The sequence below is a fragment of the Sturnira hondurensis genome, unplaced genomic scaffold (genome assembly GCF_014824575.4).
Source record: "Sturnira hondurensis isolate 20B ecotype Veracruz unplaced genomic scaffold, ASM1482457v3 Scaffold0008723, whole genome shotgun sequence".
In the NCBI taxonomy this organism is placed as follows: domain Eukaryota; kingdom Metazoa; phylum Chordata; class Mammalia; order Chiroptera; family Phyllostomidae; genus Sturnira; species Sturnira hondurensis.
Genome location: NW_028081354.1, coordinates 1,492,601 through 1,517,733, shown reverse-complemented (window position 1 = coordinate 1,517,733; position 25,133 = coordinate 1,492,601). Strand labels below are relative to the sequence as shown.

The 25,133-nt window shown below is 46.5% G+C and overlaps 1 protein-coding gene across 3 annotated transcripts in view; it reads right to left on the bottom strand.

The window, feature by feature from the left end:
• Positions 1-25,133, bottom strand: part of SRGAP3 (SLIT-ROBO Rho GTPase activating protein 3) — a 113,351-nt gene that overhangs the window by 83,173 nt on the left and 5,045 nt on the right. For all 3 annotated transcript variants that reach the window (XR_005067842.1, XM_037055700.1, XM_037055701.1), the window contains exon 2: positions 6,777-6,839. Coding sequence is in view for 2 of the 3 variants with exons in the window: in XM_037055700.1 (XP_036911595.1) it covers positions 6,777-6,839 (63 nt within the window). In the remaining variant the exon portion in view is untranslated. The remainder of the gene's footprint in view (positions 1-6,776; positions 6,840-25,133) is intronic.

Sequence of the window (25,133 nt, the reverse complement as noted above, 5' to 3'; positions counted from 1 at the left end):
TCTATTTCCTTAAGTAAAATTGGCCTACAAATGGCTCTAGCCCCAAAAGGAGTACCACTGGGTAACTGAATACATGTTCTATGCTCCCTGAACTAGACGCATCCTTCACTGTAAAATGACTGTACAGCACACTGCACTCTGCTACTCTGCATCCATAATAAAAGTTGTATATTGTTATAACAAGGGGATTTTTGAGTCAGAGGAAATCCTGGATGTTATCTACTCCAGCCACCGAATTTTATAAATAGGGAAACTGAGGCCCAGAAGGGCAAAGTGGCCTCTCCAAGATCCTACGGTATTAGCAGCACGGTCTCCAGACTTTACATCCTCGTGGCCAACCCCACAATCAGAAGCCCCGACTAGATGCCCCATGCTTCTCTGCTGCCGATACCCACCCCGACCCCAGACCCAGGTGTTCACTGATTTGCTTTCTGTCACTGTAGAACTTGACCTACATGGACCCATAGAATATGAACTCTTTTGGGTCTGCCCTCCTTCATTCAGCATAATTTTCTGAGATTCTCCCATGTTGTTGCAGGTATTGGAAGTTCTTTTTTATTGCTGAGTAGTATTCCATTGTATAACTAAACCACAATTTGTCTATTCATATGTTGATAGTTATATGCACTGCTTACAGTTTTGCAAAGTTGCTATGAATATCTATGTATAATTCTTTGTATGAATGTATATTTTCATTTCTCTTATATAAATACCTAGAAGCAGAGTGGAGAGTCATATTGTATGTGTATATTTAGCAAAGTTAGAAACCTGGTCTCTGACTTTTAATCCACCATTTCTTTACCACATAATACCATTTCCTTAATTTATTACAATTTTCTCAGCAGTTGAATACCCTTGGCAGCCTTAGAGCAATATCCTGATTCCTGGTCCCCAACTAAAAGGACACTTTTCCTTTGCAATATCAAATGTATGACTGACTCTCTATGTTAAAAAACACAACAAATCCCAGGATCCACGGCTCCTGAGCCTTGTTATGCTCCTCTCCTGTTGTTCGGGGAACTACAGCAGCTAATGGAGCTGCAGCTTCCGCCTGGGGGTGCAGTGCACCTGCCTAACCAGGCCCTTTAAAGTCAGGGAACTTGGAATGCAGTACTGGCCAACACTATAACCTTAGTCACTCTCATTCAAAGTCTCGTAAAGTAAGTTTGTGAAGTAAGTCTTGTGAAATACGGGCTCCCGTGACTCTTATCGTTAAATCACAGCATTGATCTGTGGTTCAGAAAGTTCCCTTTGCCAGAGGTCAGGAGTCAGCAGGGGCAGCACCTGTTGCAGAGTGTGGCAGGTGAGAGTATGCACTCTGGGCCCAAATGTCTGGGCCGAATCCTGACGCTGCCGCCTACAAGCTGTGTGACCTCGGGCAAGTAATAACCCCTCTGACCTCTCCTTCCTCACCTGTAAAATAAGGATAATGGCACCTACCTCATAGGTTTGTTGGGAGGACTTAATGAGCTAATTTTTGTAAAGTCCTGAGAACATGCCGGCCACACAGTAAGAGCCATGCTATCATTATCCTCACCATTGTCATCATCCTCCTGTTTGGGCTGAGGGCTTGAGAGCCTTGAAGTCACTCGACTGCAAAAAAGATGTCTGCAAACTGTACAGAACATCAGCTGTTGTGAAAAAGTCATTCTATACCGTGCTTCTCCCTCCTTCTTTCAACCTGAAAACCTCCCAAAATTTCAAAACAATAAATGAATAAAAATGGTATCAATTTTTCTTTGTCAGTCTTGGTGAAAAGACTCCTTCTCGGCATTCCACCCAATATTTTGCATATTTGCAGTTGCCCTAAAATTCTTGCTAATTTCATCCACTGGTTTTGGTAGTTACACTAAGCATATTTCCAAACTCAAGGGACCAGAAAGCATGCTGGACCCTTGCATTCTCGACATCTAGTGGCCAAAAGGAGGGACTGCAGGCATAGAGAACCAAAGCAGTTGCGTATTTTCAACCATCTCCTTTATGCCATGGCTCCAGGAACATAATGCAGCTAAGAGTTGGAAATGCCTGCTCAGGTCTGCCTCCAGGGCCCCTGCCTTTCCCCTTCTTGAAGTTTTCTCCTGTGAATATCCCTCCACATTCACTGGCCCCATCAGTCCCTTTGTTTCTCCACCACGATGCAGGCGAAGTTCATTTCTGGCCTCCACCCTTTCTGGGTTCAATCATTCATGCTGCATCCATTTTTTTCTACTTCAGCTGTGGAGGTCTGCTTGTCTCACCACTAAATCTGCCATCTGCATTAGGTAGTCAGAGGAGGAGAGAGCATTCTGTTTGCAGCTAGGTCTGCCTGTCCAACCCTCCATGCATGCATCCCTCTACTCACTCATTCAAGGCCCGCATCCCAGCAGGGTGTTCTCACATTTTCCTTTGCCCAGTTTTCTACTCTTCTTGAACCACAGAGTGCTCTTCCTGCTCTCCAACGAGCCAAACTTCCCAGAGCAGTCTCCGAACCGCATTCCACAAACCCCATGTTTGGAGAACACAGTCCTCAAATGCTGGGGCCACATGGTCTGTGATTCAACCAGCAATTCCCGGCCAGGCTGACTTATGTTCAATAGCTGCCACAAAAGAATTTACTTGGGGACCTCTCTGAAACGAACCTAACTGACTACTTACACCTAGAATCCGCTAGATAAATAAATTTATTTGATTTGATTAACTAAAACATAGGAGTCAGAATGAAAAGGTCCTTAGTTCAACAGCCGAGAACAGTCTGCTCAATATTGCCAGTCCAGGATAGGTTAAATAACATTTAAACATCTATTACTCAGACTTCGCAAATCTCTCTTTTTATTATCCTCAAGGGGAATTTCAGTTAGTCCTTATCCCAGTCCTGGGAGGCAATGTGATAGCAGTAACAACAATAATAGTAGCAGCTAACACTTATAGAGCACATCTACCTGCCTACATGTAGGAACTCTTTACATACAGGAACTCATCTATTGCACACACACACACACACACACACACACACAAATCCTGTGAGGCCCTGCCCAGTGTGGCTCAGGTGGTTGGAGTGTGGTGCCATCCACCAAAAGACTGAGGGTTCAATTCCTGGTCAGGGCACACGCCCAGGTTGTGGGTTCAATCCCTGGTCAGGGCGCATGTGAGAGGCAACTGACCGATGTTTCTCCCTTCCTCTCTCTCTAAAATCAACTAACACATTCTTTAAAAACCCAATGAGGTGGATACCATGTGATCCCTGCTTCATAGATGAGGAAACCGCAAAATAGGGAAGAAAGGATCCTCTACCCCACAAGGACCCAGGAGACCTGGCTTTGAGACCCAACCCTCCTGCCACTTGCTGGGTGACCACGGCAGAGGCTTGCCCTCTCTGTGCTGCCTGGTGAAGACCGCATGGGAGGAAGACAGCGAGGTGCTCCACAAACTGTGACTATAAAGTGACTGGCCGACAGCACTGTTGGGCTGGGAAGGGAAAAGAGATGGATGCAGGAGTCTAGCTGAGGTCCAGTCTCCAACCTAGGATCACTAAAGGGCCCCTCACAGGCACCCACCCAGCTTCATGCCAGATGGGGGTACCCTTTCCAGCCCTCCAGACCCTATCAGGAGGGTCCCTCAGAACAAGTCTGGCACTGTACAGAAACATGGAAATTGAGACCACTGTCCTTGGACCCAGATTCATTTCATAGGCACTTGGAAGGCCCTCCAGAAATCTTGGTGTATTAACCCATTGCTGAAGGACACTGAAGACTCAAAAACAGCACATGCGTTGTCCAAACTCACACAGCAAGTCAGACAGCCAGGCCTTCTTAGCTGTGGACATGGTCTTTTCTGATAATCACACTGCCTTCTGCTGGGTACACTTTGCCTTTACATTTTCCCAAATCCTCAACTCTTGGGAACAGGAAAGCATTATCTGTGCAGCCCCTCAGATGGTCGTGTAAATGCAAAAGAAGGCAAAGGCAATCTGGAAGTTGACAATATCCATAAAAGGATATGCTGGGGCAAGATAAGGATCAGTTGTTAGAAACATGGTTTTCAACCATGCAGTCCAGGTGCACTTTCTCTACCTCAGGGCTGGCCGTCCCTGGGCTATTCAAGAGCAGTAAGTGGGTGAGACCCGGGGCACGCCACAACCTTAAGGAAAAGATTTCAGTCTGACCATCCACACTGCAGCCTCCTCATTCTCCACAGAACTTATCATCACTATCTTATGTATTCATTTTGTGTGTTTATAAACAGTCTCATCACAACTAAAGTTAAAGTCCATGAGGGCCAGGGCCTTGGTTATGATCATATTCCTTGTATTGAAGGGGAGGTTTGTATCCAGTAAGTATCAATGTATGTTTGCACAAATGAATAAATAGATGGGTAGACGGATGGAAGGGACAGAGGGAAGGAAGGAGGAAGAGTAACGGAGGGAGAATACAGTTCTGCTGCCTTCGACCTGGTAAATAGTCGGGCTGGGGCACAGCTACCCCCTCAGTCACCACATTTGTCCTGAACAGGTTACTATGTGCTGGGTACTATGCTAGGAAATCCTACGGTGTGGAAGACAGACAGGGCTTCTGCCCCGAGAGACTATGCCTTCTAGTAGGGACACAATTACACAGGCGATTGTCATATGGTGTGGTAAGTGCTATGATGAAGGAAGCACGGGGCACTAAAGAAAGGCTTCCTGGAGCAGTGACATCTAAACTGAACCCTGAATACTGCAGCAGTTAACTGGGTGAACAGAGCATGGAGTGGGGTGAGGGGTACAGCACTCCAGGCAAAGGGAGTGTGTGAGTATTAAGCCCAGGAGCAGGAGCCAAGCAGGTCTGAGGAGCAGGCGTTTGTGTGAGCTCTAGCCAGTGTGGGGCTGCTTCCTTATTCTCCCCCAGCTAATCCTCAGGGGACATCTGTTGTTTTTCTCTGCCTAGGATCATCTAGTTCTTCTCCTTCTAGAACGGCTTCCTGATTTTCTTTGAGGAAGTCCCCCAAATTCCTCTCCTCATTCTCATTCCATGTGGCTGATGGGAAACTGACAACAGTCTCCAATCCTGGGGGTGGGTGTGAGATCCAGGCTTGGCCAATTAGTAACATGATGTTAATCTGGCCACAAGGACTGGATCTCAGGAGTCCAGCCCGGCCAATAGAGACAGCCCTGGGCTTGGCTGGAAACCCTGGGAAAGGCATGTTCTCTTTCCACTAGGGGGCGCTAAGCGGCCGGGAAGTGAGTGCAGCAGCGGGGTGGGGTGGGGAGATCATCTTTGCGACCACCTGGGAGAAGCCTGCCTGATCAAGAAAGCAGCACAGAGGAAAAGAAAACCAAAGGAGGCAGAGAGGCTGACTTCCAGAGTAGATGGATAGGTGGGTGGACAGACAGATGGAAAGAAGGCAGGAGGAAATGAGAGAGGGAGGAAAAGTGAGGGAGGCAATACAGTAGAGAGAGGAGGTACTGTTCTATTGCCTTTTATCTGTATTTTGGAGGTGCCGCATGCTGAGGAAGAGAGCACTGGGGTGCCAACAGCACCCCCCTCCACGGATCATTTGTTGACTGCACATTGAGTCTTCAGTAGTCGCCCAGAAATTCATTTAAATTCAGGCATGGATTTAAATGGAGCTGCCTGCTGTGGGCCCAGAGCTGTAAGAGGCACAGTGGCAGGCTGTGAACATTTGAAGAGATGGTTTTGAAGTGTCTTGTACATCCCTGGGGTTCCCAGGGTACTCACTGAAGCAGAGAAGGGAGGGAGGGATATATGAACAAAAGAAAGAAACTGGTTTTGCCCACAAGGAGTTTAGAATCTGGGCAGGGAGATAAGAGTAAAGTGTGTGAAGGATGATACAGCAGCCCAAGACAGAGCTTAGTATGTGCTGGGTATGTAGCCTGGGAGAGAGGGTGTCTAGACTGTGAGTTTGTGGGGGCTGCAGCCAGCAATCAATACTCACTTGTCGCGTGAAGAAATGAGAAGGGGAGTGTGTGCATGTAGGAGAGGTTAGTTAAGAGTTCAGGAAAGTGATGTCTCCGGGTGAGTTTCTGTGATCAAGGGTGAGTTTTGAGCTTGGCACTCTGGATGGGCAGGAATTTAAGAAGCAGAGAGGAAGAGAAAGAGAATTCTCAACAGGAGAGGTAATGCAGAATCCCAGCAGAGAAAACTGACTACAGACAAATCTGGTTTGAAGTCCTGCTGCACCAAGTAAGTGCCGGCATCACAACCAGTGTTCCCCACTCACTCACCTTCTTGGATTCTAACACTCATCCCAAGTCCAGTTAGATTTTGCCTCCTAGCAAGGTCAGTTCTTGGCCAAACTGTGGGAGTGTGAAATTATTTTCTAGAGACAGCAGGGCATGCTCACCCCCATCACTTCATGTGATCCTCGGAACAGTGCCCCATATTGCAGATGAGAATGGTGAGCACACACGAGCTATGTGCATGCCTGAGATCCCACAGGCAGCAAGGAGCCGGCCTCAGCCTCAGCCTGTCCTCACTCCGAACCACGCTCCTTCCTCGGGAACTTTTGTGTCCATGATCCCACCACCCCAAGTTTGTGTCTTCTGCTTCGGGAGGTAACACATTCCCACAGCTGGAACTTTCATAGAGTAAACATGTCCAGGGTCCCACCCAGATGTACAGAATGAGAAGCTGGGGTTGCAACACACTACATCGCACCATAATGACCCGCTGTCACTCAGGCACACGACACAGTGAAGAGGCCCAGGGTCCTCCCAGACCTCTGGTTAGCTGCTCTCCAGCCCTGGGCACTGAAGAAAGGGGGCCCCATCTCAATGGCAGAAGAGGCTGAGCAGGACTTACTGTGTAGAGCTCATTGGTGACCTTCAGGAGCTCCTCGTGCATCTGCAGGCCAATCTCCTTGCTCTGGAACATGAAAGAGCAAATGTCAGAGGGGAGAAGGTGGCTGGTTGCATTAAATTTCCTTTTCAATACAGCAAGGGCAAGAATGCTTGGGGTGGGGTGAGGAGGGGAGGGCTGCAGAAATCAACATAAATCTCACCGATCTAGACTTGAATTCTTAAACTTGTGTCCATGAAACAAAGTTTCCCCTGGCCATATAAGCTGGGGAACCTGCTTGGTGATTCACAGAGATTATCACCATATCAAAGATTCTGAGCCCTGGCTGGTATAGCTCAGTGGATGGAGCTCGGGCCTGTGAACCAAAGGATAGCGGTTCGATTCCCAGTCAGGGCACATGCCTAGGCTGCAGGCCAGTTCCCAGCAGGGGATGCACAAGAGGCAACCATACATTGATATTTCTCTCCCTCTCTCCTTCCCTTCCCCTCTAAAAATACATAAATAAAATCTTTTAAAAAAAGATTCTGAGAAACCCCACAGCCAATCAGCCAGTTCAGCTTTCTTTGCTTCTGTGTGCCCTACATTTACGTGACCAGAATATGTGTTCCTAGTTCAATACTCATTAACATCCCATGAGAGTCGGGTTCCACAGAACACAGTTTGAGAAATAATGATCTAGCATCTCAATTCATCGTGAGCAGCACAGGTAAACAGACATCCCTCTGGATCACCAGCAGAAGACCGAGGTTCTCGCCCCGCTATGTCACCAACTGGCCACGTGGCCTTGAAGACTCAGTTGCCACCTCTATCACCAAACCAAAGAAACACTTCCGGAAGCCTGCTCTGGGGGCACCACACTAAAAAGGGAGACTGGGGCTTCTGTGGCCAAATACATCGGGAAAAGCTAGTTAAATGAAGTGAGACAGGTTCTCTCACTGCAGAACTCTGCAGAGGCTGTTACACCTTCCTCACGCGCATGGACTTTCTAAGGGGAGCTGGAGTGCAGGTCCGCAGCCCCTGGACTCAGTGGTAGCTGGGAGGGCTCAGGACCAGGCTCCTGCTCCTCGCCCACAGCCTTTCTGTCAGCTTCTGGGCCTGGAACTGCCGAGAACCACTTGTCTGAAGGCAGCCCTGTATACACCAGATCTCCTAACAGACAGCAAAAGCTCTGGGATGATTCCCAGAGATCTGCTTGGACCTCACTCCAGCTTTGGTGACTAAAGAAAGGGACCCAATCCAAAAGTACAGCAGAGCCTCAGCAGAACTTTCTGTGCAGAGCTCACAGGGAACCTCCAGTTCCACCTCAAGCTTCTACAGGGCTGCTCAATGAACCCAATTAGCTACCCCCATTTCCTTCTATTCTCCCCAATTCTCAGTCTGGGCCACAGTTCCTCCCCTGGCCCCTCCCCTGGTGTTTGCCCCACTGATCACTGGACTCTCTGGCACCCACAGTGGCTCCCGTCAGTGCTCAGTCTCACCCACTCTCTGACACCCAAGACCTAGTTTCTTCTGTATTTATTTGTATGATCTCGCTTTTTTCAAGGTACTAAATGCACGTGGTGAAAGGAACCCTAACAGCCAGCAAGGTAAATGTGAAGTCTCCCAGGCTCTGAGACCCACCCCCCCAAGAGTCACTGCTATTCAAAGTTTCTTCTGGTACCTTCCAGAAACAGTTTATGGATGTACAAGCATGTATTTGGATAGCATACATTCTTTTTGAAACACAAATGGGAGTGTTCTGTGTATACCTTTGCATCTCACTTTTTCTAACCATATATCTGAGAGGTTTCTCCTTCACAGCCCATGTAGCTCTTGCATCTCCTTTTTTGACAGCTGCTTGGGGTTCTGTATACCAGATGTACCATAATTAACCAACCAGTTGCGTAGTGACAGGCATTTAGGTTGTCTTCAGCCTCCTAATATTTCAAACAGTGGCGCAGTGACCATCCTCGCACTCGATCGCTGCACACAAGGGCAGAGGCCCCATCAGATAAATCCCTAGAAGTGGCTGTGCTGGGCAAAGTCCTGCCTTCACAGTTCCCACCAGCCATGCCTTCTCAGCCCCTGTGCCGCCAGCTCCCCACACACCACTGGCTCCACCTTCCTCTTCTCGGTGGCCAACAGCCATGTCATCATCTCCATGGCCCTCTCTCCTCGGCTCCATCCTGTACGACCATGACCTCAAGCTCAGAGACCTATATTTTAGCTGTTGCAAAAACAGTGTGGTCTCAATGTCCCCTCATCACATCGAACTCAAATTGCCCTGAAACACACTCCTGAACTTTCCTTCATCTCCTTTGAGTTTGTCAATAGGATGACATCTTCCCAGGCATGGTGACTAGAAAATGGGGAGTTATTCTTGATACTTTAAAAGAAATCCCTCCTTCTCCGTCCACTCTGTCACTGCCTCCTGCCTTCCAATGGCCCAGTCCTTCGTTCTCAGTGGCAGGGGATGCCGGTTCCCTCCGCAACAGCCACCTTGCCCTTCCTGCTCCCCAATGGGGCTGTGGATCGGCTCTGCATTCAGCCCACCAGCTGAGTTCTTCCAAGGCCATTGTCCCCACCCCAACTTGAAATGACAGATTCTGACCTGTGTTGTTAGCCCAGGGGTAAGTGACTTCACTGGATGGAAGAGAAGGACTTGCATGGTTAACAGGAAGGTTTTAGCCTTTTTTCCAGCCCCAGCTGCTACCAGCAAACATCTTAGGGGCATAAAAGGAAGCAGCCTTGGGTGGCAGAACAAAAAAAAAATCCTGGCTCCTTAATGACTTCCTGAGAAACTGGTTGAACTAAACCCAAAGCCTGCCTCCCAGTGAACTTCCACTTCTGTGGCTTTATTGGTTAAACCACTTTAGCTGGGGTTGTCACTTGCAGCCAAAAGCATCCTAAAAGATACATTTCCCACCACCAGCCCCAGAACAAGCATGTCATCACTGCAGGACCCAGATTACTGAAGGTGGCCCTGAACCAAGCGTCCGACTCTTATCCCCAATTCTGCATGCCTGTGCCCATATACCTTCCTAGAAATGTATTTCACTGGGTCCCTCCACAGTTTTCTCAAAGCCTACGGGATCAAGATCCAGCTCTCCAGCTGGACTTTCGGGGCTCTGGGCACTTAGCACTGACTGGCCTGGACAGACAGTAGACAGGGCTGTATTTCAGAGCCACAGAGACAGGAACTGGACCTAGGGGGTCAAGCCATTTAACCTCTCAGCACATCAGCGACCCGTCTGCAAAATAACACTCATTCCTGCCCTTCTTTGCACCTGTAAAGAGAAGTGGAATGATTGCGCTTGCTTATTTATTCACTTGTCTTTGGCTTCCCCCACTGGAATGTAAAGCCATGAGTGGAAAACAACCTCTTCTCTGGTGGTAGATTCTCAGCTTCCCCAGTTGCTAGGAGGGCTGGCAGCAGACAACCCCTAGCCAAGAGCACTCTCTGGGGATAGCCGCAGAGGGCAAGGTGCCGTGCCTCCCAAAGACTGGCACTTCATCCAAAGATGGGTCTGTGTGGGGCACAGGGGCCTGCCTTTCCTGTCTCAACTTGGACAGCACTGAAGCACCACTCGGCCCGCAGAACAGCCCATCAGGCTGGCTATGACTTCTGTAAGGCATCATGGCTCCCAGGCTTTCTCCCCGCCCCCTCTCCAGGCGTGGATCCCAAGAACCATTCCTAATTATTCTGCTAGATGCTAAATCCAGCTGTCAGAGTCAGCCTCCAGGGTACCCAGTCTGCTATATCTTGCCCTCTCTGCCCTCCCTACAGTGCCACAGAGCCTGTCACCTAGTGGGTGCTCATTTGTTGAATGAATCTATGAACAAATGAAGTGATGGTTCCTCTAAGCCTTAGTGTCCTTATCTGTAAAACTGGGATGATGTCGCAGGTGTCACAGAGTCCCTATGAGGATGAAAGAGGTATCACACGTGGCAACACCTGGCATCAACAAAGAGCTTGGGAAATAGTAGTACAGGCTGAACTGGCACCCACTGAAGGCAGGGACCAGGCTAAGAACTTTTCCACAAAAGGAAATACAAGTTGAATTTCTTATTAAGTCGTTCCTTAAGGACCTCCAAGTTTGGCAAGATCAAGAGTCAAAAACCAAGTAATTCTAAGGCAGGTAGAAAGGGCCACAAAACAGTTACAGACAAGGGGATGTGGGATGAAGTGAGGAAGAGGATGCAGGGACCTCCACCAGAGCCACCTCGGATCCCGTGAACGCACAGACACGTGTTCCAGGGAGGGGGCAGAGCCTGAGCGAAGGCAGAGACTGGGAGTAGGGGAGAGCTTGGTCTGAAAAGAGCAGCACAGCAGCAGGAGAGAGATCTGCTTGAAAGGGAGGCAGGTCCCACAGGCCTATGGAGGGCAGGCTTCATTCAGAGTGGACCTGGGAGCCCCTGAAGGCTCCGGAGCAGGTGAGTGCGATGATCAGAGCTGTGCTTCTCCAGGAAGACGGCGAGGGGTGTGTACAGAGGGTGGACTGCGCAGGGAGGAGCTGGAGGTCTGGTTCTGCGATTCCACAATGGCCCAGTGAGGCACCAGAGGGAACCGCCCGAGTCTCTGCTCACCTCCTCAGCACCAGGCTGGCCACAGAGTGAGTGCTCAGCAAATAGTTACTAAACTGCAAGGACTCAAAGGAATTTTATTTTGTTATGGTTGGGGTTGGTTGGAAGGGAAATATTCTCAACTACAGTTCCAGAAACTACTGAATGAGGAGCCCAAACCAAACATTCCACCAGAAACAGGAGGCCAAAACCCTGATAATCTCTAGCAGGCCGTCACACCCAGCCCTTGGGGACCAAGTGGCAACACATTAGCACTCTGTGTTCGCATTTCTCACATGACTTTCATGCCTGCAGAGGTCAGGGGTGGCAGGCTGCTTCCTTAATGCACAGGAAGTGTGTGGACTGTATGATTACATTGGACCAAGGAGGGCTCAGCCGTGGCAGCTGTGGCTCTTCGAGGTTGAAAAGGTGCAGCGTGGTCTGCCTGGCCCAAGTGAGTCTGTAAAACCAGGTGGCCGGCGGCCCCAGGCCTGTCTCTTTCTTCTGCCCACAGCTTCAGGGGGGCAGGGGCTGTCCTGGGCATTGTAAGATGTCTAGCATCATCCCTGGCCTCTAACCACTAGAAGCCAGTAGCATTCCCCACCCCACCCCAAGATGTGACAACAGAAATTATCTCTAGACACAAATGGCCCCTGGGGGACAAAATCCTGAGTCCTGGGTGAGAATCACTGCCCCAGACCAAGAGCTCCAAGTGGCAGCTTCTTTGGCCTTTGGACGTGTTTTATTTGGTCATTCAGTGTTTGCAGATGATCTGATTCTTTTCCCAGGTTTTATAAATCAGGAAATTCCCCTTCCATGTGCTGCTTCTCAGCTTCTCCTGAAAAACCAGAAGATCCAGATTGGGCCTCCATGTCCAGCATGGCGACCCTTTTGGGTGGGGTATGTGTTCTCCACAATGCCCTCTCCCTCCACTCATCCACGTCACTCATCTGCCCTTGAGGGCATTTGAATTTACGACCCAGAAACCAGTAGGGTCTGGCAGGGGGTGGCCATCTGAATCCCCTGGCAGTTGGTAAGGACGTCCATTCCAGACCTGCCAAATCAGAACCTGTGAGGATGCCTTTTTAACCAATGTCTTTCTCGTATCCCAGCTTTGAGAGCCACTGAAGAGCCCACTTCCTGCGCCCAAACCTCCAGGTTCCCCCGTGTACCCCGATAGCACAGCCTGCACAGAATCCCAGCACTCCCTGAACTCACTCTCCTTTTGCACCTCTGTGGCCAGTTCCCCACCTAGCTTTGATTCGATTTCCACAGGCATTTACTGAAACCTACTAGATTCCAGTTTCAACTAGGCACCAAAGACACAAAGCTGAGTGAGATGCAGGCCCCAGTTCCAGCGATCACAGCTATCGTTTATGGAGTCCTTTCCATTTGCTGAATACTGTCCAAAGTCACCTCCATACGTTATCTAATTTAAACCTTTAAAGTAGGTCATACTATCATGCCTACTTGGCAGATGTTAGCCAAAGCTCAAAGGGGATGAGCAATTAGCCCCAGGTTGCACGGATAGGAAGTAGCAGAGCCAGGATTCAGCCTTTAGCCGGTCTGACTCGAAAGATGGCCCTTGTAATAACTTTCTGTGGCCTGCTTTCTCAGGGCCTCACATGATATGTAAGCACACAGGTGAAATAAGCCCTTAAAATGCTGTAATGGAGATGAGTTCAGGCCACAAAGAAGGTATGAAGGGGGGCATGCCCACTGAACACTGCCTGACTGTCCAATTCACTTTCTCACCACCTGTGCAGAAATCGGCAACCTTGCTCCTTGCCCCCACATGGAGACATGTCTAGTTGTCTTTTGCCTGGTCCTTGTGGGCCCACCTGCCCTGTTAGGAATTAATCACCCATAATGGCCATCTCTGACTTCTCCCTTCCTCCTTCTTATAACAGACCATGAGATATGATGGGACTGACCCATTGGGCATGGGACCCACTCTGACCAGAGTGCTCTGGCTCCTTGTGTCTAGTGATTGGGTTGGAGGTGGAAACATAGTCTAGGCTGGGCCAATAAGAATCCTCTCTCGAGCTTGCCAACAACCACATCCTAGATCATCTCTCCTCTGCAGACACTAAGCTAGAGGGTCAGGGGTCTTGGGCTGCCCATCAAAAGGGGAATCAGGACCTTGACAGCAGCATGAGCATCCTGGATCTAGACATGCCTGGGCGAGATTTACGCCTGGACTTCCCCAGCTTCTGGGATAGAGCAATCTTCATTTTTGCTTATGTGAAAGAATCCTGGCGTAATACGTGCTTCTATCAGTGTGAAAATACCAGAACGGCCACGGAGTGAGACAGCCTTCTGAAAACCCTCCACCCAGCACCAGCTTGCACACAGTTCCTGCGGAAGGACCGCATTCCAACCACTCAGAGGGCACATCAGCTCCTTAAAGGCTGGAGCCCTGGCTTCCCAGAGTGCAGATCACGAACGTGCCCCCACAGAAGGAGCTCTGTGAATGCCTGTGCACAAACCCCCCACAGAGTGTTATCAAACGGGACCAGCTGACTAGATTTTTTTGACACAATGGTTCCTGAGTTAAATAAATCTCTTCAGCATGAGAATTTTGCAATGTGCTGCTTGATTTGGTTTTCAATATGGAGTTAAGCATGTTTTAAAGGGAAAACCCTCAAAACCTTTACAATAGGTCCTAGGGCTTTATGAGCACATTTGAAAAGTTCTGTTAGGTCATGTCTCTGTCTCCCTCAAATGAACTTAGAACTGGGTCATTCCCTTTACATCTAGAAGATAATGCTGTCATAAAATGTTGTGTTTTATTTTTTTTAATATTTTATTTATTTTTTAGAGAGAGGGGAAGGGAAGGAGAAAGAGGGAAAGATTGATTGGTTGCCTCTTGTATGTGCACCAACGAGACCGAACCCACAACCCAGGCATGTGCCCTGACCTCACACTGAACTGGCAACCTTCCTCTTTTTGTGGGATGATGCCCAGCAAACTGAGCCACACTGGTCAGAGCTAAAGTGTTGTGTTTAAATGACAAGACTCCTCCTCCATGTCTTCAGAGACCATCTGAAACAATCCTTTAGGACATTCTAATGCAGGAAGTAAGGCGGAGCCTTCCTCAACCCCCAGTCACCCACACGGGGCTTGCAGGCCTCCTTTCGATCTCACCAGAACCCGTGACGGCAAGGCCTGGCTCTCCTTTCTCACTCAGCTTGACCAGCTGTCCCCATGTAGGGTCCCTTTGGGAACATTCCACAGCTCCCAGTCCTGGGGTTCCAAGCAAACAATGGGAAGCAATCAAACTAACAAAACTAAATAAAAACAAAAACTTCTGGCTCTTGTCGTTCTAAATCCCACCGCTTTTCCACACTCCAGCTTGTTTTCTCATCAAATAACAGAACAGGAGACCCACAGATGTTCCCTATTTAACTATCTGCTGTATGTAAGCACTGGCCATCTCCCAAAGCGACTGTGTTTTCATTTCCAAAGCAAAGGCTTTAAAGGCGTGTCTCGGAGGAATGGGGCTTCTCCAGTCCAGCCTGGAAGGTCAGCTTATCCCCAAGTGTGGCAGCTTGGACAGCTATGCTGAGTGTTTCTCCTGGCTGTGTCCTAGCTTGCCAGTAACTCGGCTGCCTGCACTTTGTCATGTCACCACTCCGTGCCTCCCAACATCATCCTTAGCCTACCCTCTGCTCCACCTTCCATCTGGACCCTTGCTTCCTCCCCTGCCCCTGCACTGCCTTCCTTCCCCTGCTTCTGCTCACCTCCCTTCTTTTCCACTCCTTCCCAAACTAATTTATATCTCCTGTTGCTGCAGCCCCAAATGCTGTCTTCTACATGTTGTATTTGCAAGAAGGTAGAATGTAGACATGAGTCTTGAACTCTCCCCCCATTGCTGGGGCTGGGATACCAGGCTGCAAGGAAATAGGAGGGTCCTGGAACTTCTCATCCTAGATTGTTGGCAGTGGTGGCCCCACTGGAGCCCTGCAATGAGTTGAGGCAATAAACCCAGCATCGTGCCTGCCACACTCTTCCGCCTGTGATAACTCCCAGCATCTCTCTGCGATTCTGTTTGCACCGAAAGCCTTCATTTTCAGAAATGTTTAAAATAACAGGTCTGAGGGAGTGCAAAGATACCTCCGGATGGCTATGAACAAGTGAACTGATGTGGTCAGGCCAGATATTTCTGGATCTCTATTAATAATGCTAAATATTAGTTAACAATACTTATTGTTAATAATAATGCTTGGTACTATTACTAACGATAATACTTATCATAGTAGTTAACAACATCAACAATAGCTATTGATATCTTAGAATGTGCCAGGCACAATGGTAAATGTTTTACAGGTAATACCTCACGTAAGCCTAACATCAGTCCCCTCAGGGGAGGCATTATCATTAAACCCACTTTAAAGATCAGGACACCAAGGGCTCAGGGAGGGTGAGTAATTTGCCCAAGATCATAGGGCTAGTAAATGTGGTTTTCACAACCATTTCACTCTGCTGCTTCCGTCGGGACAGCCAATACTCTACACATCTTTAGAATTTTTTTCCCTAACATTCCAAGATGATTTTAAAACATAGATACTCTTCTGCCTTATCAAAAAAGGCATACTGATATCTGCTTTAGATCATCATAATTATCAAATAACATACAGTGCTCAGTGCCATTTTGCAAAATCTCCTGTAACTATGACCCAATTCTGGCCCCTGCTCCTGGCTTCCAGGCCAAGGCAGAAGGAGATGGTGTGGATTTCTGGGCTGAGTTTCTGCTGAAGCAGGTTGCACTCGGGAGACTCTTGCTTGACCATGTCCCTGATGTCAGCCTGTGTGGGTTTTTATGCTTGTTTGTTTGTTTGTTTTGCCACGAATCTCTTACAGATCAGGAGGGAAAGGTTCAGGGGATAGGAGAGTGCCTGTGTGTTCTGCGGAACGTGACAAAGCTGTCTTCCCGCAAAATCGACATCTATGAAAATCCCTGGCCACTCAGTTCTGAGCTCTTTTCTCCCTTCCACATTATCTTCAAGGCGAACATGGGTGTTGTCTGGCTTATTTGTTGGATTAAAACATTATTGATCAGCACTGGCTGGTGTAGCTCAGTGGATTGAGCGCAGGCCTGTGAACCACGCGATCGCGGTTCAATTCCCAGTCAGGGCACATGCCTGGGTTGCAGGCCAGTTCCCGGCAAGGGACACACAACAGGCAACCATATATTGATATTTCTCTCCTTCTCTCCTTCCCTTCACCTCTAATAAGTAAAATCTAACCAAAAAAACCCCTAAAATACTATTAAAAAACAATAAAAAACATTATTGATCACACTGGTGAATCACTGACCTCAGACATTTCTTTAAACTCCTTGCCATTTTCTAATCTGATCTTCAATTTCCTTTGCATTGTTTGTGAATAGGATATAATGAGGATTTCACTGGCATTTCAAAAATGTCAGTAGCCATGTATCCACCCATCTATTTACCACCTTTCCACCCACTCACCCATTCACCCGTCTACCCACCTACTCATCCATCCATCCATCCATCCATCCACACACCCACCCATTAACCTACCAATCCACTCAGTCATCCACTCATCCAACCACCACTCCTCTATCCCTCCCTTCCTTTCTTTCCCATATCAACCTCCCCGATCCAGGCGCCTACTATCTTCCACCACTGACCTGCATATTAGTGTATATATATTAATAACAGGTAACTACCCATTCCCTTGTTAGAGAGAGTCCAGCATCTCTCTTTTCAAAGCCATCAGATACACCAAATTAATCATCCTTAAACTTAGCTTTGATCATGTCACTCTCTATTCAAGAGCCTGCAACTGTTCTCCAATGTCTAAAATATAAAGCCCAGATTCTGATTCTGATACCCAAGGACCTCCCTGATCTGTCTTCACCCCCACCCCTTAATTACAGTTCTCCAGTATTTAAATATCTAAGTATTAAATAGCTCCAATATTTAAACATGCAGAAGAGTCAAGGGAACAGTAACAAACACCCAAGAACATGCCACCCAAGTTAGATAACTCTTAAGATTTTCTCATTTTTTGCTTCAAAATTGCTCTTAGAAAACGAAATAGTTACAGCTGAAGCGTTCTGAATGTTCTTTGTCACCCTACTTACTCCCTCATCCCTCAGTCACTATCCTGAAGCTGGTATATATTCTTACATGGTCTGCCTTTGGATAACTCTATGTCAGATAGGCATCAGACAAATGAACAATATGAACTACTAATTTATGTTTTAGCCATGGCTGATTGGCTCAGTGGATTGAGTGCTGGCCTGCAAACCAAAGGGTCGCAGTTCAATTGCCAGTTAGAGCACGTGCCTGGGTTTTGGGCCAGGTCCCCAGCAGGCGGCACGTGAGAGGCAATTACACATTGATGCTTCTCTCTCTCTCTTTCTCCCACCTTCCCCCTCTGTCTAAAAATAAATAAATAAAATCTTTTTAAAAAAATGACAGAAATTGTTTTATACTGTATTAAAATATCATAGGATCTTTGCTTTTTTTGCCTAACGTTATCTTTCAAGTTTTACCCACATTTATACATGAAGATCTAGTTCCACTGTACGACTACCTATAGCCTACTTACCATTCCCTTCATGATGGACATTTAGATGATTTCTCTTTGTTTCTTTACTACAAACACTATTGCTGCAAACATTCTTGTGCAAGGCTTGAGTGTGTGCAGATATACTCAAATATCTCTAGGTTATACTTAGAAAGAAATTGCTGGGTCACAGGGGCCACACCTCTTCCTTCACTTCACTGTGACTAGATACTGCCCAGCTGTTCTCAAAGGGTCTGGGCAAACTTAGATGTTTATTAAGGGGATCTGAGAGCCCACGCAGCTCCACATTCTTGCGCCCAGGCAGGATCGCTTTACCAGTCCAGTGGGACTCAAACTGTGCCGTGTTTCCCTTTACCCTCCCCTGGTTACCAGTGATTACGAGCATCGATTCTTATGTTTTTAACCATTTAAAAACAGTTTTCTGTAACTTACTCATTTATATCTTTTACCTACGTTTCCATTGGATTGTTTGTCCCTTTCTTATTAATTTGTACAAACTGATGTTATGTTCTCGGTATTAATGTTTGATTAATTTTGTACATGCCACATACCTTCTTGTCTTATCTGTATTTTCCCTGGTTAATTATTTTTGTAGTAAGATTGTTTTAATTTTATATAATGGAATTAATATTTTTTCTTATGGTTTGTGCTTTTTATATTTTTGGCATAAATAAAACATCCTTTTTAGCCTGCGAACCAGAGGATCGCAGTTCGATTCCGGCACATGCCTGGGTTGCAGGCTGGTTCCCTGCAGGCCAACTCCCAGCAGGGGACGCACAAAAGGCAACCATACATTGATGTTTCTCTCCCTCTCTCCTTCTCCCCTAAAAATAAATAAATAAAATTTTAAAAAAAATCCTTTTTATGTTTCTTTTCCTATCCCCAAGATTTTAAATACAATCCCTCATATTTTCTTTCAAAAGTTTTAAAGTTTTGCTTTTTACCTTTAGCACTTTAATCCATCTAGAACTTGTTTTTGTGAACTAAGATGAAGGTCTTACTTTTCTTCCACATGTAAATATATGGGTGTGATGTGTGTATAAAATCGCTTCACGAAATAACAAGGATGGCCAACCAGCGCAGTCAAGCCCATTTACGAAGGACTCAGTCCTCTCCCCGATCTGTAACGCGCCTTTTCCCTACACCGCGTCCCATGTGCAGAGGGCTGGGTCTGGGTGCTGGTCGGCCCCTTGGTCGGTTTGCCTTGCTGCTCTAGCGCCGCCTGTCTTACTGACTATCACTGCAGGGAAGTCTTCATAGTCTGATGAGGCAAATACTCAAAAAATACCAAAATAATAATAATGATAATAACGTACAGACCTTATTTTTTTTAATTATAGAGTAATAAAGTTACAAATTAAAGGCAAGTAAAAGCTTTCAAAAAATCTTTGAAACTAAAATAAACCTAACTTTGAATAATTCATAAGGCAAAGAAGAAATTGTAATGCAAATTATGAAACATTTATATCAGAATGACAATGAAAGCATTACTTATCAAATCTTCTAGGATGTAGTTAATTTGTAGCATTAATGGCATTAATTTTCAATCATTCTTGTTTTATAATGTATGCATTTTGAAATTACATTTTCTAATTGAATGTGGTGGGCACACAGGAATGTTATTAATTTTTGTACATTGATCTTGTTACCAGCCATCTTGCTGAACTATCTTTCATAGTAAGTATGATATTTGCTATTGGTTTTTGGTGAATATCCTTTGTCAGGCTAAGGAAGTTCCTATTTACTCCTAATTCACTAAGAGTTTGTGTCTTAAATGGTAACAAGTTAGAAGCATTGCCTTTTAAAAGTCGGGTGCCACTTCTGTCCCATTTCCCTTCACACCGTACCAGATGGAGGTCCTAACCAATATAATAAGGCAAGAAAAAGAAATAAGAGGTTATCACAGAAGAGATGAGACCCCCATTATTTAAAACTAATCAGTGAGTAGTTTACTGAGCACATTTTTTACTTCTGATCCTTTATGTAACCTGTGTACCCCAAATAAAATATCCCTCTATCCCAATCTGAATTCTTAATCTTACTCTCTAATCTTAACTCTCACTAAATTGTTTCTCAAAGTCCAATATTCACCCCAATAATAGCTAATATTTATTGATTACTTACTGTGTACCCAGTAGGGAGTTTAAATTATTTTTTAAAAATCCTCACAATAACCCTATGAAGGAGGTTATCATCAGTTCCATTTTGAAGATGAAGAAACTTAGAGGATTGAGGGATTAGGATGAGCCCACATGGCCTGAAAGTGGGAGAAAAGGAATTGAGCCGGAAAGTCTGCCCATAACCCTAACCACTGCCCTAGAGTGCAACATTGGTCTAGCTGTTCATGATACAGGACCCAGACTTTTCTTCCCATGGGCCTTTCCTTTGGTCTGGGATCCTATCTCTCCCTTTCCCTGAATCTCTGAGTATGTCTGAGGACACTGGGATGCACTGCCAGCCAGATCCCCTTTAGGACTGACTGACTCACAGACTCGTCCCTCCAGCTGTGAAGAGCGCTACCAGCAGATACCCCTAGCTGTCAGCCTTTTTGGGAACTACCTCAGATAGAAAAAGCATCTGCCCAAGGCCACACCCCCTTCTGGGAACAACTTGAGGGTAAAGGTCCACCCAGCCTCCTTACCACAACCTAGGACAACTCGGAGGGCACCCCAGGTTCAGAGCTCCCCTCCAGTTGAGGCCTTTGTTGCGACTGCACCATGACCCACCTTTCCCTGGCTGACTCCCTTTCCTTCTACAGGTGGGCACTCCACGAGCACTAGCTAATATACCTCTGCATCATAATCACTGTCTCAGAATCAGCTTTCAAGGAACCTACTGGGATAGATGCTAATCTTTCAAGGACCACCTCAAATGCTACTTCCCCAACATAAGACCTTCCCCAAACTCCCTCCACCCCACACAGCCCAGACTGGAGGTCCTCTCTCTGAACCAACTTCCTTCTCTGCTGTATCTGAATCACTGCTACACATCTGTCTTCACTTCCATTCTACACTGTGAGCTCCTTGGGGGAGGGCATCATGCCTGACTCATTTCTTTGTCTTCTTTAGCACTGGTCTTTATCACTGGGCTCTGGAGTCAGACAAATCTAGATCCCAATCCCAGCTCCACCTATATCAGCATCAGCTTTCTCATCTGAAAAATTAAGTGATGACAGCATCTTACTCCTAGGCTTTAAGAATTAAATGTCTATAGAATGCTTAGCCCAGAACCCTGGCACATAGTAAGCATTAACTAATTATTATTTATAATCAGTGTTTATCTACTGTCTTGATAGTACTAATACATGTTTATTGAATGCATTGGGAATGCCTGATGGTGACCAGCATAGCAAGCGGTACAAGAAGAGTGAGCATTCACAACTCCATCTCCCTGGGAGACGGTAGAGGCTGGCTGAAAGTTCTTCATGCCTTGGCAGCCTGCCCACTTTGCTCACAGTCTCCCCTCCACCCCACCACACAGGCCTCATAGCTGGACCCTCCAGCATGCAAACCCTCACTCTCTCCTTCAACCCAATAATAAAAAATAAACTTGGCTTCGAATCCAAGGCCATTGGTGCTTTTGATCTTGGTTACAAAGCAAAGCAATTATTGCACACAAAAGCCCCAGTTTATTTATGAAATGGGACAGACATCTTTGAGGCGGGAACGAAAAAGCTCACTTAAGACCAAGCCCTTATTGCCACACAGTGAATGGCTGCTTTCAAACACAAGCCCCCCAGATGCTCTCTCTTCTCTGCTAAGAGTCTTCCCTCATTAGCGCTTCCTCTAGAACACCACAGCTTCCAACAATCAAATTCACTTCATTGCCTGGCAAGTAATTAAATTCTGCAGGCATCAGAGCATAGAATAATGGGTGGCTATTGTTAAGGACGCTGAGGCTGGAAATAAATGGATTTCAGTGCCCAGCCTCAGAAATGGTTGGGGTGGGAAGGGAGAGCAAGCAGGATGCAGATGGAACTTCCCCCTGGTGCACCACAGCAGGTAATGAGTTCAGTACCAGACCCAGAGTCAAAAACCTGCATTTGGGGCCAGATTCTGTGCTTACCAGAGGGGGATGGAGGCTCAGTTTCCTTACTTGGAAAACAAGGAGGTTGGACTAGGTAGGTCATTCTCCATGTGTGGTCCCCCAGACCAGCAGTATCAACATCGCCTGGGAACTTATTAGCAATGCAGATTCTCAGGCTTCACTCAGTCCTACTGAGTCAGAAACTGTGGGAATGGGGCCCAGCATTCCATGTTCCACAAGTCTTCCAGGAAACTCTGAAGCTAGAATTTATACACCAACCACTGGTAGGTAGTGTTTAAAGATGAAGCCACAAACTAAAATGCACAAAGGTCTGGGGAGGCAAAATAAAGGAGCCAAGTATGTGTGATACACTGGACAAGAGCGGGACCACGGACAGTGGAAAGAGTGTGCCCTGATTAAAGGGGCCAGCCGCTACTCAGCTTTAGCCAAGTACTGCCAAGTATGAACCCTCGTGGATCTGGTATTTGCAGTGCTTCTGATTTCTTAAGAGAAACACAAAATCATGATTTTTATGTGAAATCCCCAAATTTTAAAATGTTGATTTAATTTAATTTTTTTAATTATATTTTATTGATTATGCTATTACAGTTGTCCCTATTTTTCTCCCTTTGGCCCCATCTAGCCAGCACCTCCCTCTCCCTCAGGCAATCCCCACACCATTGTTCATGTCCATGGGTCATGTGTATAAATTCTTTGACTACTTCATTTCCTATACTGTACTTTACATCCCCATGGCTGTTCTGTAATTACCTATTTGTACTTTTTAATGCGATCACCTCTTCACCCATTCCCCCATATCCTTCTCCCATCTGGCAACTATCAAAACCCTCTGTATCCATGATTCTGTCCCTGTTCTTCTTGTTTGCCTAGTTTGTTTAGATTCAGTTGTTGATAGATAGCTATTTTTATTGTTCATAGTTTTGATTTTCTTTTTCTTAAATATGTCCCTTTAACATTTTGTATACTAATGGTTTGATGATGATGGACTCCTTTAGTTTTTTCTTATCTGGGAAGCTCTTTATCTGCCCTTCCATTCTAAATGATCTCTTTTCTGGGTAGAGCCATCTTGGCTATAGGTCCCTGCTTTTCATGACTTTGAATATTTCTTGCCAGTCCCTTCTAGCCTGAAGAGTTTCTTTTGAGAAATCAGCTGGAAGTCTTAAGGGAACTCCCATGTATACAACTAACTGCTTTTCTCTTGCTGCTTTTAAGATTCTTGCTTTACCTTTAACCCGTGGTACTTTAATTATGATGTATCTTGAAGTGGGCCTCTTTGCACCCATCTTGTTTGGGACTCTCTGTGCTTCCTACACTTGCATGCCTATTTCCTTCACCAAATTAAGGAAGTTTTCTTTCATTATTTTTTCAAGTAGATTTCCAGTTTCTTGCTCTTTCTCTTCTTCTGGCACCCCATGACAAAGAATGTTGAACCTTTTGAAGTTGTCCCAGAGGCTGCTTACACAATCTTCATTTTTTTTATTCTTTTGTCTTCTTGTTATTCTGCTTGGTTGTTTTTTGCCTCCTTATGTTCCAAATCATTGATCTAAATCCTTGGCTTCATCCACTCAACTGTTGTTTCCCTGTAAATTGTTCTTTGTTTCAGTTAGTGTAAACTTCCTTTCTGACTGGATCTTCTATATGCTGTTGAGGTCCTCACTAAGTTCTTTGAGCATCCTTATAACCAGTGTTTTGAACTCTGATTCTGCTAGATTGCTCATCCCTCTTTAGTTTAATTTGTTTTTCCAGAGTTTTGCTCTGTTCTTCCATTTGGGCCATGTTTCTTTGTCTTCTCATTCTGGCAGCCTTTCTGTGTTTGTTTCTATGTATTAGGCAGAACTGCTATGACTCCCTGTCTTGACAGCGTGGCCTAATGTAGTAGGTGTCCTATAGAGTCCAGTGACACAGCCTCCCTAGTCACCCAAGCTGGGTACTCAAGGTTCAGCCTTCGTGTGGGCTGAGTGCACCCTCCTCCTGTAGTTGAGCTTTGGTTGCTGTTGGCAGGTAAATGGGAAGGATTTACCCAGTCCAGTCAGTTGCAAGAACTGGCTGTGACTATTGACCACCACCCTCCATCCTCCATGGAGAATCAGTTGTGCAGGGGCAGGGTAATGGTGCTCTGATGTGGTCTGTAGCTGTCACTGGGTTTTCAGGCTCTGAAGTTTTCTGGGTGGTGCAGGCCAAGGTCAGCCCCAACCTGCATTCTGCCTGGAGCCACCCTGCATGAAATTTAAAGCAATCTGAGATGGCTGCTACTTGTGCTGGGCTTGGAATACCTAGGTGAAGCCAAGCTGTGAATCTAGGCTGACTGATGCTGGGCCTGAGGTCACTTATCAAGAGGCACAGAGGCTAGGGGGGGGCTCACTGAGGCCAGCTGTTGCTTGTTTGACAGGATTTAGGAAGCTGTGCAGCATGAGCAAAGACCAGCCATTCATAAGAAAAAGTCACTGTTAACTGTTTGGGTGGGCCTGTAAATTGGGTGGGAAGGAGTCTCAGGGGATTTCTAGGGTGAGGCAAACAGTGTCAGCCAGGTTGATGGAGTCTCAAATAAGGTACCATCCTGCCAGCTCAGTGGCTCTATGGGGGAAGTGTTCATAAAAGGGACAATGGCCTCTGTCTACCTTTCCCTCTGGGAGAAAGCTGATCTCTAGCACTCACCTTGATGCCAAACACTTTAGTTCTTTGCTGTAGGCCACTGGTGCCTTTCAAGCTGCTACCCCAGTGCTGGAGCTCAGAAGGAGTGATTCTGAGTCAGTCTGTGCATAGATTCTTTAAGGAAAATTGCTTGGAACTTCAGCAATTTATTTCACCACCTCAGGCCCTGCCTTTTTTTTACAGCCCCCATAAGTTATGGGGACTTATCTTCCTGGCACTGAAACCTTGGGCTGAGAGGCATGTTGTGGGGCTAGGACTCCTCACTCCCAAGATATCCCTTCTAAATTTTTTTCCACCACACGTGGATGCAGGACTGGCCTGTTCTGAGTCTGCACCCCTCCTACCAGTCTGGATGGATGTGGTTTCCTTCAGACTTCCATTCAACTTGATTTCTGATGGTTCTGTGATGGTTACTCTATAATTTAATTGTAATTTTGATGTGGTTCTGTGAGGAAGTAAGCCATGTTTACTTATGCCACCACCTTGACTGAAAGGCTCCACCCTAAAGCTTTTCCTGGCTGGCTGTCTAATTTTCTTAACATAGTGAGAGCCAAG